This window comes from Arthroderma uncinatum, assembly GCF_011692745.1.
Source record: "Arthroderma uncinatum strain CBS 119779 chromosome Unknown scaffold4, whole genome shotgun sequence".
In the NCBI taxonomy this organism is placed as follows: domain Eukaryota; kingdom Fungi; phylum Ascomycota; class Eurotiomycetes; order Onygenales; family Arthrodermataceae; genus Arthroderma; species Arthroderma uncinatum.
In genome coordinates this window covers 1,120,671-1,134,561 of record NW_022983866.1, presented here as the reverse complement: position 1 = coordinate 1,134,561, position 13,891 = coordinate 1,120,671, and the positions used below count along the sequence as shown (strand labels likewise).

The 13,891-nt window shown below is 47.6% G+C and overlaps 5 protein-coding genes across 5 annotated transcripts; 2 read left to right on the top strand and 3 right to left on the bottom strand.

Moving 5' to 3' along the window:
- Positions 1-163: 163 nt before the first annotated feature.
- Positions 164-1,445, top strand: GIQ15_05694 (aldose 1-epimerase family protein; the record flags this gene model as incomplete). The annotated part of the gene is made up of 3 exons (XM_033553111.1): positions 164-449; positions 520-1,194; positions 1,249-1,445. 3 exons carry the CDS (start codon positions 164-166, stop codon positions 1,443-1,445), a joined length of 1,158 nt encoding a protein of 385 aa, XP_033404255.1.
- Positions 1,446-1,759: 314 nt separating this feature from the next.
- Positions 1,760-2,530, bottom strand: GIQ15_05693 (citrinin biosynthesis oxidoreductase CtnB; the record flags this gene model as incomplete). The annotated part of the gene is made up of 1 exon (XM_033553110.1): positions 1,760-2,530. One exon carries the CDS (start codon positions 2,528-2,530, stop codon positions 1,760-1,762), a length of 771 nt encoding a protein of 256 aa, XP_033404254.1.
- Positions 2,531-5,794: 3,264 nt separating this feature from the next.
- GIQ15_05692 (uncharacterized protein) lies at positions 5,795-6,958 on the bottom strand (the record flags this gene model as incomplete). The annotated part of the gene is made up of 1 exon (XM_033553109.1): positions 5,795-6,958. One exon carries the CDS (start codon positions 6,956-6,958, stop codon positions 5,795-5,797), a length of 1,164 nt encoding a protein of 387 aa, XP_033404253.1.
- A 685-nt stretch (positions 6,959-7,643) lies between these two features.
- Positions 7,644-9,357, top strand: GIQ15_05691 (benzoate 4-monooxygenase; the record flags this gene model as incomplete). Its single annotated transcript, XM_033553108.1, has 4 exons — positions 7,644-7,903; positions 7,965-8,777; positions 8,845-9,259; positions 9,307-9,357. The coding sequence occupies 4 exons, from the start codon at positions 7,644-7,646 to the stop codon at positions 9,355-9,357; spliced, it is 1,539 nt and encodes a 512-aa protein (XP_033404252.1).
- A 403-nt stretch (positions 9,358-9,760) lies between these two features.
- Positions 9,761-13,395, bottom strand: GIQ15_05690 (uncharacterized protein; the record flags this gene model as incomplete). The annotated part of the gene is made up of 11 exons (XM_033553107.1): positions 9,761-9,804; positions 9,854-9,899; positions 9,952-10,131; positions 10,185-10,650; positions 10,705-10,829; positions 10,894-11,177; positions 11,225-11,304; positions 12,046-12,157; positions 12,247-12,910; positions 12,969-13,131; positions 13,193-13,395. The coding sequence occupies 11 exons, from the start codon at positions 13,393-13,395 to the stop codon at positions 9,761-9,763; spliced, it is 2,367 nt and encodes a 788-aa protein (XP_033404251.1).
- Between the last annotated feature and the right edge of the window lie 496 nt (positions 13,396-13,891).

Sequence of the window (13,891 nt, the reverse complement as noted above, 5' to 3'; positions counted from 1 at the left end):
GCCATTTTGACCTGAAATCGCCGTGCTGTGAGCCACCAATCAAAAAACCGCCGCCAGACGACCAGCAGCAAACGAGCAAGCTAGACAAAAAGATGACTGTCAAAGAACGAGATCCTTCTATCTGGATTCCACGGAAATCTTTGTGTGTCATATTCCAGCCACCATGGTGAAGGTGCTGACGGTCATTGCAAGCGTCACGGCAACGATCAAGTCACTCATCTCTGGAGGCAGTCCCTTCGCAGGCTTCACGGCCCTATGGCCCACCAACAGCGATGGCAAATATATAATTCAAGCGGAAGGCATTCGAATGGCCTTCACGAACCGCAACGGCGGAGCACCGACTAATGTCTGGATTAACGACACGAATGGCAACGAAGTCGATATCATCCTTGGCCTAGACAAGGTGGAGGATTATGATAACTACCTCGGCTACCTGGGTGGAACAATTGGTGAGCTCAAAGTTGCAGTTCTTCCATCTTTCATCTGCAGCTAGAAATGTTCTGAAGAATCGCTTCTTAGGCCGAGTTGCTGGACATATCAGTAATGCGTCTTTCCAGTACGACGGCGAAACATATTTCACCTCTGCAAACGGCAACAATGGCACAACCACATACAACGGCGGCGAGAAGGGCTGGGAGAGAATGACCCTCGATGTCGGCTCCCTTACGTCGAACAGCATTACTTTCGTTGTATTTGATCGGGCTGGCGGAAACGGGTTTCCTGGAAACTCTGGCTCAAGTCTCGCGCATTCTCTGTACCCGTATGAATGGCGCATCTCATACGGGGTGACGCCCACGAGAACGAGCAAACCCGTTCCTATCAATCTTAGCCATAAGACGTACTGGAACCTAGATGGATTTCGACCTGGTTCGGAAACAATTGAGGAACACCGTCTACATCTCCCTTTCTCGGGCCTTCGACTCGAGGAAGATGAGCACAAGATCCCAACTGGTGACATCAAGGGCAATAAAATGCGCTCCCCATACGACTTTTGGTCTTCTGCGCGGCTTCTGGCGGCAGGCCTGGCGCGCAAAGCCACCTACGATGACCTGTTCCTAGTAACTCGTCCTCAGCCTTGGGAAGTAGAGAGCAAACCGGTCGCTTCGCTTTCCTCTGCACGTTCAGGGATCACGGTTGAGTTATACACCGACCAAGAGGCCGTCCGGTTGGTGACTTGGGATGGTGGCCCAAACTGTAAGTCAATTACTCCTTTATTATTAGGATCCGGTCCTGACGTGGAACCCGCAGCAAATCTTACCCTCAAGGAAGGGCAAGGCGGAAAACCTGTTCAAAAGAATGCCGCCATTTCCATGCAGATGATGGACTGGCCAGATGCACTAAATCATCCAGAGTGGCAGCGTGATAAGCATATCCTCTTTGGGCCGGACAGGCTGATGACTACGTTTTCTAAGTTCAAATTTTCTGTGAATGGGAGACCGAAATAGCGTATTAACTTCATGTCAAGGATTTTGGTGGCTAGATTCTTGCCTAGTACTTAGAGTAACGAGAATGAAGTGATATATAATGATATACAAGGCTCCAAATACAACAAATAGCGTACCAATATATCAGGGCCCAATTCCACACAAGAGTTAAATCGCGATAGGCACCCTTGGAGAGAAATAAACAGCAGTGCTATTTACTCTCCTTATTAGAGTATTTCGGAAGTCTAGCCTCTCGTTCCACGGTCCGCCCATAAGAGAAGTATCTTGCGAAAAAAAAAAAAAAAAAAAAAAAAACTCAGAAAGAAGGTAGCCTCTTAAGATAGCAGTGTCTGAGAGGCCACTTTCCGTATCGCATCTACAATTGTGTTCGCCTCCCTGTCCAACGCTGGCATCTGATGGCCCCCGGTAAACGGCATGACAATGGAACAGTCTTCCTCAAAGTAAGTAACTCTCATCTTTTCCGACTCAGGACGCCAGGGATCGTTTAATCCCTGAGTATGGATAGATGGAATGGCAACCCTTCTTTCACCCGATGAGCGACCATCCGTGGATCTGTCTGACGAATCATCCGCCCAGCTCCCATCTGCGGAGTCGGTAGCCCAAGATTCAAGGTCGAAGAAAAGAGGCGGATAAGTCGCATTGTTTAGAATGATGAACTTGATCTCGGGCAAATCGGAACACTCGTTACGACGTTTCTCCTCGAGATGCAACAACAACCCAGTGGCCACTCGAGCGCCTTGTGAGAAGGCCATTAGTCCGACAAAGGGGCCACCGTTCGAGGAACGCAGTTGAACTTCCAAGTGTTTCCATACTTTCTCTGTTTCAGCGTTGACTTCTTCTTCAGTTATGTCGAATGACGAAGCGGCGGACATATCACACTGCCATCGAAAGAATGGCCCAGAGTCCGCATAGGCAGGATACATGCCCGGGCCAGCAGTGGAGGGGAATGGAGCATCGACAAAAACAAATTGAAACTCCCGACGAAGTGGATGGAATAATTTTCGACCCTGGACTCGGTAGATAGCTCCAGATGATCCTGCGCCATGCAGGCAGAGAACACGGGGTAACTGGTTTTTGCTTGACATGATATTGTTTGAGGTCTAAATGGTCTCCCAGTAATGGTGAAATTGCTCTCAAGATGGTATTTGATTATTTTCCATTGCTCGTGAGCAAGTGAGATAGAGGTGGACCGGCGAAATTCGAACTCCTCTCGGCTGACCGGCGAATTTATAGATATATTTATGTAGACCCCAAGAATTCAGGCTCTAGCTGCGCTCCGCCACTATATTATTTTGCTAGACCAAAAGAGGACGATATTCTGCTTGGACCTAATGATATTACATTTCTAGAGCCGGATTAACCTCAAATCGCTTTGCATTGCTTCTGGGGCTGAGACCTGCAAGATGAGCGTCGTGGCAGAATGGGATATGTCCCAGCCAGCACTTGGCTTACCTCTGCTGGCTTTCATTTTCGGTGCTCTATACCTCCTTACCACTCGCTTTATGGGACGTGGGAGGCAGGGGTTAGATTCACTGCCGATGATCAATGTCGGGAGCCGTAACATAAAGGATGTTGTACACGAGGCAACAAAGAAGGTATAAAGTTATCCTGTGGAATGCCCAGTATATATGCTGAACTGGAGGTCGATGGAATAGTATCCCGAAACACCATTTGTCCTCGCTACACCCCGGCGTTTGGTCATCCTGCCCCCGCATGTCATGGATGAAGTTCGCTTCCTCCCGAATGACCAGGTCTCCCTAAGACAGGAAGCCTATATCAAAATGCATGGGAAATACACCGATATGGGGAAAGACCACCCTGTTGGAATTGGAGCAATCAAAACCGATCTGACCAACAATATCGGTCGAATGCTTCCGGAGCTGCAACAGGAAGCGATAAGCTCCCTGGAAGATGAAATTGGACGCTGCCCCCAGTGGACGCAGATTCCGCTTTACAACAAGCTTTTGCAGCTTAGTGCAAGAACAAATGGGCGTATGTTTGTTGGTCTTCCGTTATGTAGGGACCAGAGCTGGATAGATCTGTCTCTAGCATATACACTGCATGTTATCTCCGCGATTCGAGGAATTCAGGAAATTAACCCCTGGCTGCGTTCAATAATTGCCCCATGGACTTCAACGGTGCGCAACTTGGCGACAGACAAAAAAAGGGCAGCGGCACTTTTGAAGCCGCACATTGATTCAGCTGTGGAGTTCCGTAACCTCAATGGCTCAGCAACACGCCTTCCAAAAGATCAATATAATCTCATCTCATGGATGTTAAATCAAATGGACACCAGTAAGAGGGTGGACTACAATCTTTTGGCGAGCGAACAACTCTTTGGCGGTAAGTAAGGGCTCAAAAGATCATCTGGACATGTGCCAATTGATCCGTCTGATGAAAAGAGGCTAACATTCTGCAGGTTTTGGGAGCATTTATGCTGTTTGTATCACAATTACAAACCTTCTGCATGATCTTGCCTCCCATCCTGAATATATCCCCGAACTGCGAGTGGAAATAGGTGAGATTTTGAAAGAAGAACCAAACCAAATTGTGCGCAAGTCAAGCTTGCCAAAATTTCGGAAGCTTGATAGCTTCCTTCGCGAATCTCATCGAATGAACCCGGGTATGAGACTCCATCTCTAGTGTACCTTTGACAATAAATGAGCTAACGCTAACATCTTTCAATAGGTAACTTTAGTGAGTCCTCTAGATAAAGCCAACGGAAAAAAGTACCTAAAGCTAACCTGCGTTATTAGCTGCCATCACGCGCCGTATAACAGCCAAAAAAGGGCTACACCTCTCAACCGGCCACTTAATTCCATGCGGTTCGAGTATCGGCTTCCTTCACTCGCTCGCACCCTATGTTCATCCAGCGCCCAGTATTCGTACTCCCCTTGATTACTTCCCGAATCAGCCACCATTATCGGAGTTTTACCCTTTCCGATCGTCGGAGATCCGGTCCTTGCCAGGGGAAGAAGGCGCCCACCAATTCGTGATGACTTCTCCCGACAATATGAACTTTGGTCATGGCCCAGGCTCGTGTCCCGGGCGCTTCTTTGCTGGCGCCATTGTAAAAATCATAATGATAGAGATCCTAAGGAGATATGACGTTGCGTTGGGGCCGAATGGCGAGGGAGAGACGAAGAACCAAGGCGAGCTCAAGGAAGGCACGCGAACGTATAAAAGGCCGAAGAGTATTATACAGCCGGGTAGTTTGCAGTCTCTCCCAGATTTCGTTCAGCCGATATATTTCCGTGAGCTGAAACAAGTGATTCCTGTTGTCTAGAAAATAATAATAAAAGACGTTTGTTATCGAGGTGTTTGTTTCGTGTCTGAGTTGCGGAACTCCTGACTAAGCATATTATTCAGCGAAGTCTGTCTTTGCCACGCTAACTAAAAAGGGGAAGCGGAGCTCGATCCGGGCCGTAAAGCCCCATAATTAACATAGCTTAAATTAACCTTGTTGTACAAACGAGGATGGTTGGCAACGTTGATACTTTCCACTCCTGAATCCAAAAAAAAAAGAACCCCTTTTCGACAGGTTCAATGACAATGGCGGACCACGCACCATTTTCTCACAGCGTGAGCCGGAACGAGCCAGCCAAAGAGAGTGTCAGACTAGGGAATATTTCAACTATAGCTATCTAGGGAGAATAGTGTTTTGATCCTCCGCCACGGATATGAAACTCTCTAGGCCGAGTGGCAGCGCCAGACTATTGAAAATCAGGATGAACCGACAGGAACCAACTTCCAAATTGATGTCAACTCCATTCCCAGGAAAAAGTCATCAATCATAAAGTCACTCCACCTCTTAAAATTCAACACTGAGGTGCGCTGTTGATGAAATTCGGGGTACCTTTCCCTTGGCCACTTAACTACATATAAGTATGTTCTAAGCTAGCTAGCATATATCACAGGCTATATTTTTGAGGCTCTCTGCTGGTCGTTAACTATTTTCGGACTATTTAACTCCCCGTATCTCATTTATTTAGAGTGCCACCATTTCGCTATATACCTTCCATAACCGAGGTTTGCATCAGTCTTACATCGAACAACAAGATAGAAAGCACCTGGCTAGACCTGTATCACGCTCACCCAGACATGCTTCTTGATAATAATGATGCCAATAGAATACTACTTTTATTTTTCTGTGATCCACGCAACTGTATTGGTTACTATCGCTATACGGGCAAGGAAGTGACCCGTTTCCTGCGCCAATTGTGCAGGACAGATATAGGATTGTCGTTTGAAGAACGGTATTTTATTCAAGTTGATGCTAGTTTAAATTGAACCACGACTAGGCGTATATATATGGTCCATGCAAGAGAATGCAACTCTAGAGGTTTTATTTACGAACTTCCTGTTGCCACCACAACGTAAGGAGCAACGCTACCCAATTTCTCACATGTCTCTGCAAACTCACGCTCCGGGCTAGAAAGTGCGGTTACTCCTGCACCAGCCTGAAGCCACTGCCGGTCCTTATCCTGGAATACCGTGCGAAGAACTAGGGTTGCCTCGAAAAGTTGTGCGCCATTATCAAGCATCAGAACTGCCCCACAGTAAAGGTCTCGAGGATATGGCTCAAAGGCTCGGATAGCGCCCATGTTGCCCTGGCTCGGAAGACCAGGTACTGTTATATTTGCCACCAAACCTGGAAGAGCGTCCCAGCCGTCTTTACCAGACAATAGGTTGCCTGTTACATGTGAGAATAGATGGTGTACATTCCCTCGAGGCATAATCGACATGAAATTCTTGACGGCAATACTTTCAGGCGGACAAACTTGACTCAACCTCCTGATTGAACCTTGAATTGCAATACAATGTTCCATGACTTCCTTTGGATCATTCAGCAGTTTATTTCGAGTGGGCTCGGTGTCAGCTTCACAAGCTAGCTGGGTCCCAGCTAGTGCCTCGGTGAAGACGGTCCGTCCATTTATAGAGAGTAACACCTCGGGGCTAAAGCCGGTGGCTTGAGTGCCAATATGGTTGAATGTGAAAGTCCGTGCCGGAGTGTTTGCCTGACGTCCATGAAACAAAGTGGCTAGCATATCTACTCGCTCCGGGAGGCTCACCATGCGCGATGGAATGGCCTTGATATATTTGCCGTTTTTGATATCGGATATTGCTCTCTCCACTCGATTCTCGTAATCGGTGCCGTCAGCTTTGAGATCTACCGGTAGATAACAGCTTGGAATAGAGCCGGCGGTGTCAAGAGTCAAATGAGCCTTAATGAAGTCGAAAATGGCCATTGTATTGTCCTCCGTATACCCCGCTACAGTGATGCTGTCGTGGGAAACGGCCACTTGGACACAAGGAACCATCAGGCTAAGTATTGGCCATTTTCCAGGGTTGTATGCCTGACCCGACGTGTGGGCTGAATAATTGAATCCGACCTGGCCAAATATCTTGCCGTGGACAGAATATTCTGACATGAACGCCCTCGCAATGTCGTCTAAAGGTTTATCGACTATATGAGATTCTTTCTTGCCCTCTTGATTGATCCTAGTTGCCATGGTGCCGTCCGCGTCAATCACAAGAGACGCATGGTTATATAAACCAATGCACCATGTGTCTCCATGTTCGTATGCATAGTAATCATTGTCTTGATGGCCTATCAGTAAACTTGTTATCAATCTCAATGGATCGGTAGAAGTAGGGATAGTAATTGATTTGCTAAAGCGGGACATAATTGGGTAGTTAGCTGGGGTGAGCGGATAATGGCAGGAGACTGATCGTAACGCATGAAATTCCGAAAACGTATACGAAGAGAAAATTGTAAAAAGGTTACCGCCTCCTCAATATATAGTTAGGTGGAGGGGCAGTTCTGCATGGCTCGTATATTCCACTTATCTAGGTAACTATTTAAATAATAACTTTATATTCCGTGCCAACACACTGGGTAACATAAGATCTAGATCGCCAAAGTTAACCAGGCATATAACTGGCCTAGTCGAACGAGTGAGTTGGCACAAGTGACTAGTTATACTTGCTTTTTGTTCGCAATAAACTTCACATGCGTAATATAACTCCTTGTTTTGGCTCTTTGGGAGCATCTCAAATCTACGCAGACCGCGGGGTCGTTCGTCAATTTTCCCGCAGTGTTTTTTATTGCATTCACCAACTCTTCAGTGTTATAACTATTGAGAATCCATTCTAAGTGCGCAGTCAACGATGGCTCTATTCGCTATTTTTTGTACCATGCTTGCCGCACTAGTAGTGTATTATACACTTCCGGTGCTGGCATCTCGGCGACGTCGAGACATTCCGGGCCCGTTTCTAGCTACATTCACTAATTTCTGGCTATTTTATCAATGCCGCCGCAAAAAACGTTCCCTGGCAGTTGAACTGGCACATAAAAAATACGGGAAATTCGTACGCATCCAACCAAATCATATTTCTATTGCTGCCGTCGACGCTATTCAGGCAATATATGGACACGGGAATGGCTTTCTGAAATCGTAAGACGTGCCCTGTCCGTTTGCATTGATAATTGGCATATTTTCTGACAGATGTGCGTAGCGACTACTACGACGCGTTCGCGGGACCTAAGCACCGTAGCATCTTCAACACTCGTGATAGAGATGAACACAGCCGGAAGCGTAGGGCCGTCTCACATATCTTCTCAGCAAAATCCGTTGGACAATTCGAGCAGTATATCTGCAATAATATTAGAATTTTTGTTGGGAAATGGAATGGCCTGTGTGACCGCCAGCAAACCGAAGTAGAGGCTACCTACGCTCAGATTGATGCCTTACCTTGGTTCAGCTACCTTTCCTTTGATATCATTGGCGACCTAGCGTTTGGCGCTCCGTTCGGAATGTTATCTAGTGAAGATGACCTGGCGGATGCGTGCAAGACAGTTGACGCTGCACCGACCTGTGTGGCAGCCATAGAAGTTCTGAATCGCCAAGGCGAAGTATCTGCAACCTTGGGGTGTTATCCCCAACTCAAGCCATTCAGCAAGTATTTTCCTGATACTTTCTTCCAATATGGCGTAGAAGCCATCGACAACATGGCAGGAATTGCTATTGAGCGTGTCAAGCGGCGTCTCAACCCTGACGTGTTGACCAAGAACACTCGGGTTGACATGCTTGCCAAGTTAATGGAAAGTAGAGATGAACATGGTGACAAGTTAAGCCGTGACGAATTGATCACTGAGTCTCTAACATTTCTTGTTGCTGGCAGCAATACCACCGCAGTCACGCTGTGCTCCGTGCTGTATTTCGTAGTAAGTACTCCTGGAGTCCTAGAACGGCTTCAGGGTGCTATTGACGAGGCAGTTTCTCCTGGAGCGGATATACCAAGCTTTGATATGGTCAAGCACGTTTCATAGTAAGCCCACCATTGATCTCTTATGTTATGAGACATATCCAGACTAATTGTGTGCATTGCCAAATAGTCTCCAATGGGTAATCTGGGAGACATTTCGCGTCCACAGCGCATTCTCATTAGGTCTTCCCAGGCAGATCCCCAAAGGAAATGCACCAGTCGATATTTGTGAGCAGACATTTTACCCTGGTGATGTTCTTTCAGTGCCCACGTATACTCTCCACCACTCCACGGATATTTGGGGGCCCGATGCTGAGGCCTTTATTCCTGAACGCTGGGATCCAACAACACGACTCACAACCCATCAGAAAGATGCATTCATGCCCTTTGGCGTCGGACCCAGAGCATGTATAGGCCGAAACCTAGCTGAGATGGAACTAAAATGTATCGTTGCCGCAGTATTTCGAAATTTCGAATTCAAACTGGAGCAAGATATCCGCATGGACTACAGGGAGGGGTTTATTAGGAAACCGTCTAGCTTAAAAGTAGGGGTTAAAAAACGAAGGACATAAATTCAATAACCTGCAACCAGTGGGTAGAGGCATCTTGGGATAAGCATGGAAGTGCGTACCAGAAACTCTGACATATTTAAGAAATACGCCTGTTGTAGCAATTATGTCCATAGGTTTCTCCTGTACCGTAAGATAGTGATAATCCGGTGCAGCCTCACACATTGCAGCTTGCACGTAATAATTGGATAAAACGTGGAATAAATTGCCGGTAGGTCTTATCCCGATACCTTCTTTAAATGGTCCTAGGAGATTTGTTGGCCACTATATGTCTCAGCGAAGTGAGCTCATCCGATTCGCACGAGTCATTACAGTTGATTTCATGTCACTGCCTGTGAATCACGGGCACCATGGCAAGACCCTAATCGCCTCTGCGTCAGGATCGAGATAGCGATCTAAAAAACGGGTTGATTCCTAATTTTGATCCTTGCGTCAGGTTCAGATCAGGACAAGATGCACCAGGGTATGGCTTGCAACTTAAGTAGCCCGCGTCCTCTCTTTCTTGTTGATCATAGGATTTTCTATAGGTTGTTGTTATAATAGCGAGAACTTGGTGACGATCCCTCTCACGTTGCGATAAATCCTGGCCTGGTAAGTACCACCAAAACCAGCGGCTCTGGATGTACTCATAGAAACCTCATATCAGTAACAGTTGGTGGGGTACATACTCTAAAATCTAGCTGCACTGGTGGGTTAGCCGCAGTGAAGATTGCATCCCAGTGAGGACGAAAGGTATCTCCGTCCCGTAGCGTCTCCAACCACAGGACACTATTGATGTGGATGAGGACATCGCCCCAACTACCCAAGTGTAGAGAAGCGGCCACAGCCTTTACTTTTTCCGTAAGCCACTGATAGTGGGTTGTGCCAGCCGATGCCACCATTCCGACTGTAAGAACCATACATCAAGCGAGTCATATGAGCGAGATTCTGACTCTAATTTCACGACGTATTCCATGAATCGGGTGAGAATCGTATTAAATATGACGGCGTGCGAGAAATAAGTTGGACCCTGAACGATAAACATGTATAAAACGGTTGAATAGCGAATGCACTCCGTAATCGGTGACTCCCGAGGAATCGGTATTTCTGCAACTGGGAGTAGAAGTCGGTGTATAACAAAACAGGTGAGGTCATGGAGTTGAGTGGCAGGGAGTGGTACCCGTTTCGCCCGCTTGAAGGCATTGCGGAGTCGAATGAAGACATTCCACACAGTGTAGCTAATCTCTATGTAACTCAGTTTCGAGGGTAGATCATCATGAAGGCCAGCTAAGTCCAACTGCCATTCCGGAATGAGGGGTATGCCATCCCCAACGCCAACGTCATCTTGGGTCTCAAACTGTGGATGGCCCATGACGATCATTGATACCCTATAGAAAGTGTCAATAATAGTATATCATCTGGGAAATTAAGGAATTACTTACCAGCTGACCATTCTCGCGGTGAGAGGGCTAGTTTGTCTCACCGAATTTATGCCACCTCTCATGTTTATCAGTCTTTTCACTCCCTCGACATGCATTTCGCATACCTTGGTGTTTCCCTTTCCAAACTGAAGGTTGTAAGGTATCAGCTGCAAGTTCAGCATACAGGAGGAAGAAAATATGGGATCTCACTTCGATAGCTGCCAAGGTAATCACAGAGTTGATAGTCCCATCCTGGACAGCAAGTGTCGTATCTTCAACCTTTCGTCGGAGCAATGCCACAGAGTCGGCCATGAGAAGGTCAGAAGTCTGAAACCCCTTCTGGGCCAGCAGCTCCTCGTCAAGACATGCTGTCTGTAGCGAGACGTGAAACAACGCCGGGTCGCCCAGAGCAAGCGGCCACCAGGAGATGAGAAATGGATTTGAAGTTGCGTTCAGGTCAAGAGGGTAATACTGGAATGCAATCTTGCTAAGGACTGAATCGGTAAGCTAAGCTTGAGTTAGTCGAGTTCGAGACACTTACAGCTATGGATGAGGCGTTGGACATGTTCCCGAGGCAGTCTCGTCTGGGGATACGATTCGAAGGGATCAAGCGAACCGAACCTATAATTAGTTAAAGCACCAACTCCGCACCCATCTGGATGTCTTCCTGATGCGCTATCCCCCCGCGTGGAAGCAGCCGGTGGTGCCGCCGTCAACGGTTCGTTCGCATAGACACATAGCACTTGGCGCTTGATGCAGCGAGAGCACCGTGGCGTGCGCAGGTCACAGCTATGTTTTACTTTGGCACAGGCAGTACAGGACCGACGAAGAGTCTGGCGCATTTTGTATAAGTCAAATCAACGAAGGGAAGAGGAACGATATCCTGAGGGACGAAATGTCCGCCTCAGAGACGGAGGAAAATAGAGACAGGGTAAATTTAGAGCCACGCCAAGGCGAGTTATTAATAAATAGCGGCAAGGGTTCCACGGCCCTGGAACCAACCCTAAGATGGATATCTAAAGCTATCCAGATGGCAAGTCTTTACACTGCTATTATATGAAAACAATTGATCGAGAAGGGCAAGAAGGTTGTTGGACACAATGGAAACATTGTGTTTCTTGATGGAGTAGCTGGGGGTAAAGAAAGTGAAACCTAGCCAGCTTATTTTGCATTTGATTTTGTCAAGCTATTTATTCGGGGTGAAGGACACGGAGCTCGATACTGAGCTATTGGGGGTCAAGTAGCTGAACGAAGTGGGAATCACGGGTTGAGTGGGTAAATATGTTAGCTAGATTTTTAATTCTAAAGCGCGGAAAGGAGTGGACATGACGGTAACTATATCTGCAATGTAGCTAAATATACATGTAACAGAACGGGCCGTCAATGGTCGATCCTATACTACCCACTTTCTGCTTAGGCGCAAGCACCTTATAATCGAGAATCGTGTCCAAAGTCACATTTGCACTCGGCGGGTCTAAAACGTGAGACCCCGTTAATACGTGAAGCCCATGTGGTAAGGTAAACAGGACTGCAGATCAAACCGCAAAGGAAAGGTTAACCCACTGTTGAATGCCGTTCCTGTCCCCCAAACTTGGTGGGTTCTAGTTTTCGGCTTCAAATTCTGCCAGATAGTCCACATGCGGTCAACTTGTGCATGATGGAGCCAGAATGCTGGGTCGCCGGCGCTGGCATAGGCGTCTATACAGAGGCCACCTATACCAAAATGTCCGCCACTATGCCCGCCATCAGGGGCCTCGAGCTGCCCGTCGAAGCAGCCGATGTCGTCACAGTCGGTGAGTAGGGCTGCTATATCCGACGGCTTGGTATTGTTGGTCCACAGTGGAGAGAGGTCTCGAGTGAGGCAACGCGGGTTGTAAGCAAGCCCGCCCATCTCACCTTTGGGCTCAAAAGCAACCGGGCCTAGGCTCACGTTATAGTCCCGAAAGGGCCCGGCGTAGACACATCCACCACCGGTGCCTGGAGGTATATCAAGACTAAAACCAAACGCTGATATGGTGGTTGGGCCGTGAGGTGTTGGCATACCGTTGCTACCCATGGAATAGGGGGAGCCATCGAAGACCTTGGACTTTCGCGGATCTTCCCACGAGATGGTCCAGTCCCAGTACGGTTGCGCCCCTCTGTAGCCGCACTCTTCGCGCAGAGCCTTTTCATAAAGCCAGATAAAGTAGCGATGGAAGTGCAGGAAGATACCCTTGCGAGGTAAGTCCTGGTCAGTCACCGATTTTCCGGATATCAATTGCTACCAGATGGAAGAAAACACATACACTGAAGTGAATAAAGGGGGTTTGCATGATATGGGTGGCGCTGAAGTCGTCATAGCGGCTTTTTACACCAGGAGCAGCTTCTTTCGGGGTTATGGGATCCTTGCGCTGAAGACATTTGACTGCGTTGATGTATTCGAGGCGGGAACGCTTGGAGAGGGATCCCCTGCCCACCAAATCAGTACGTAGCTATGTGAAACGCCCGAGAATCCAATGGAATCCGATACCATTCTTGACGATATATCATATTCTTCGGGGTACAGCCTGATTCGCGAGCCTTGACCGTTGCTAGAATGTACTCCTGGTACTGTCTTTGCAGTTTCTCAATACGTTTCGATGCAACCTCCTGAGGGTCCTTGTAGGCGGTAACAGCTCCGGTGACGTTGGCTACTACATATAGTAGCCAGATTGATAGCGATGTAACGAGCATTGTGTGCTGGTGGGAGCTAGTATAAAATATATTGGCTGTTGGAAGAAGTGATTGTTGTCATTGAATGTATTCTTCCAACTGATGAACAGCCTACACCGTATTTTATATCCACAGACAAGTCCATGGCCTCCTCATCAGAATTCACGATAACCACAGAGCACTTCCGGTCCGTGAGATGAGCTGCAATGCACAGGGATTGGGATTAGAGTTGCAGTGCCCTGAGGTCGGCGGTTTATTCCGCCAACGCCGCTCTCACATTGCATGCCCGGTTTGTAGGATAGGACCAGCCGAAGCTTCCACAATGTGCCACATCGGGTTCAGGCGTTCCGCTCCGAGAAATCCTAGAAAGCAATATGCATATACCAGGGTGTTGAAATCCTGAAGAACGGAATAAGTTATACCGATTGGCTAAAACCCGCAAGGAAAATCGACCAAGACATCCTCGACGGCACGTCCTGTACCCTCAAGCTCCCTCACTGAGCCATAGATCAGATAA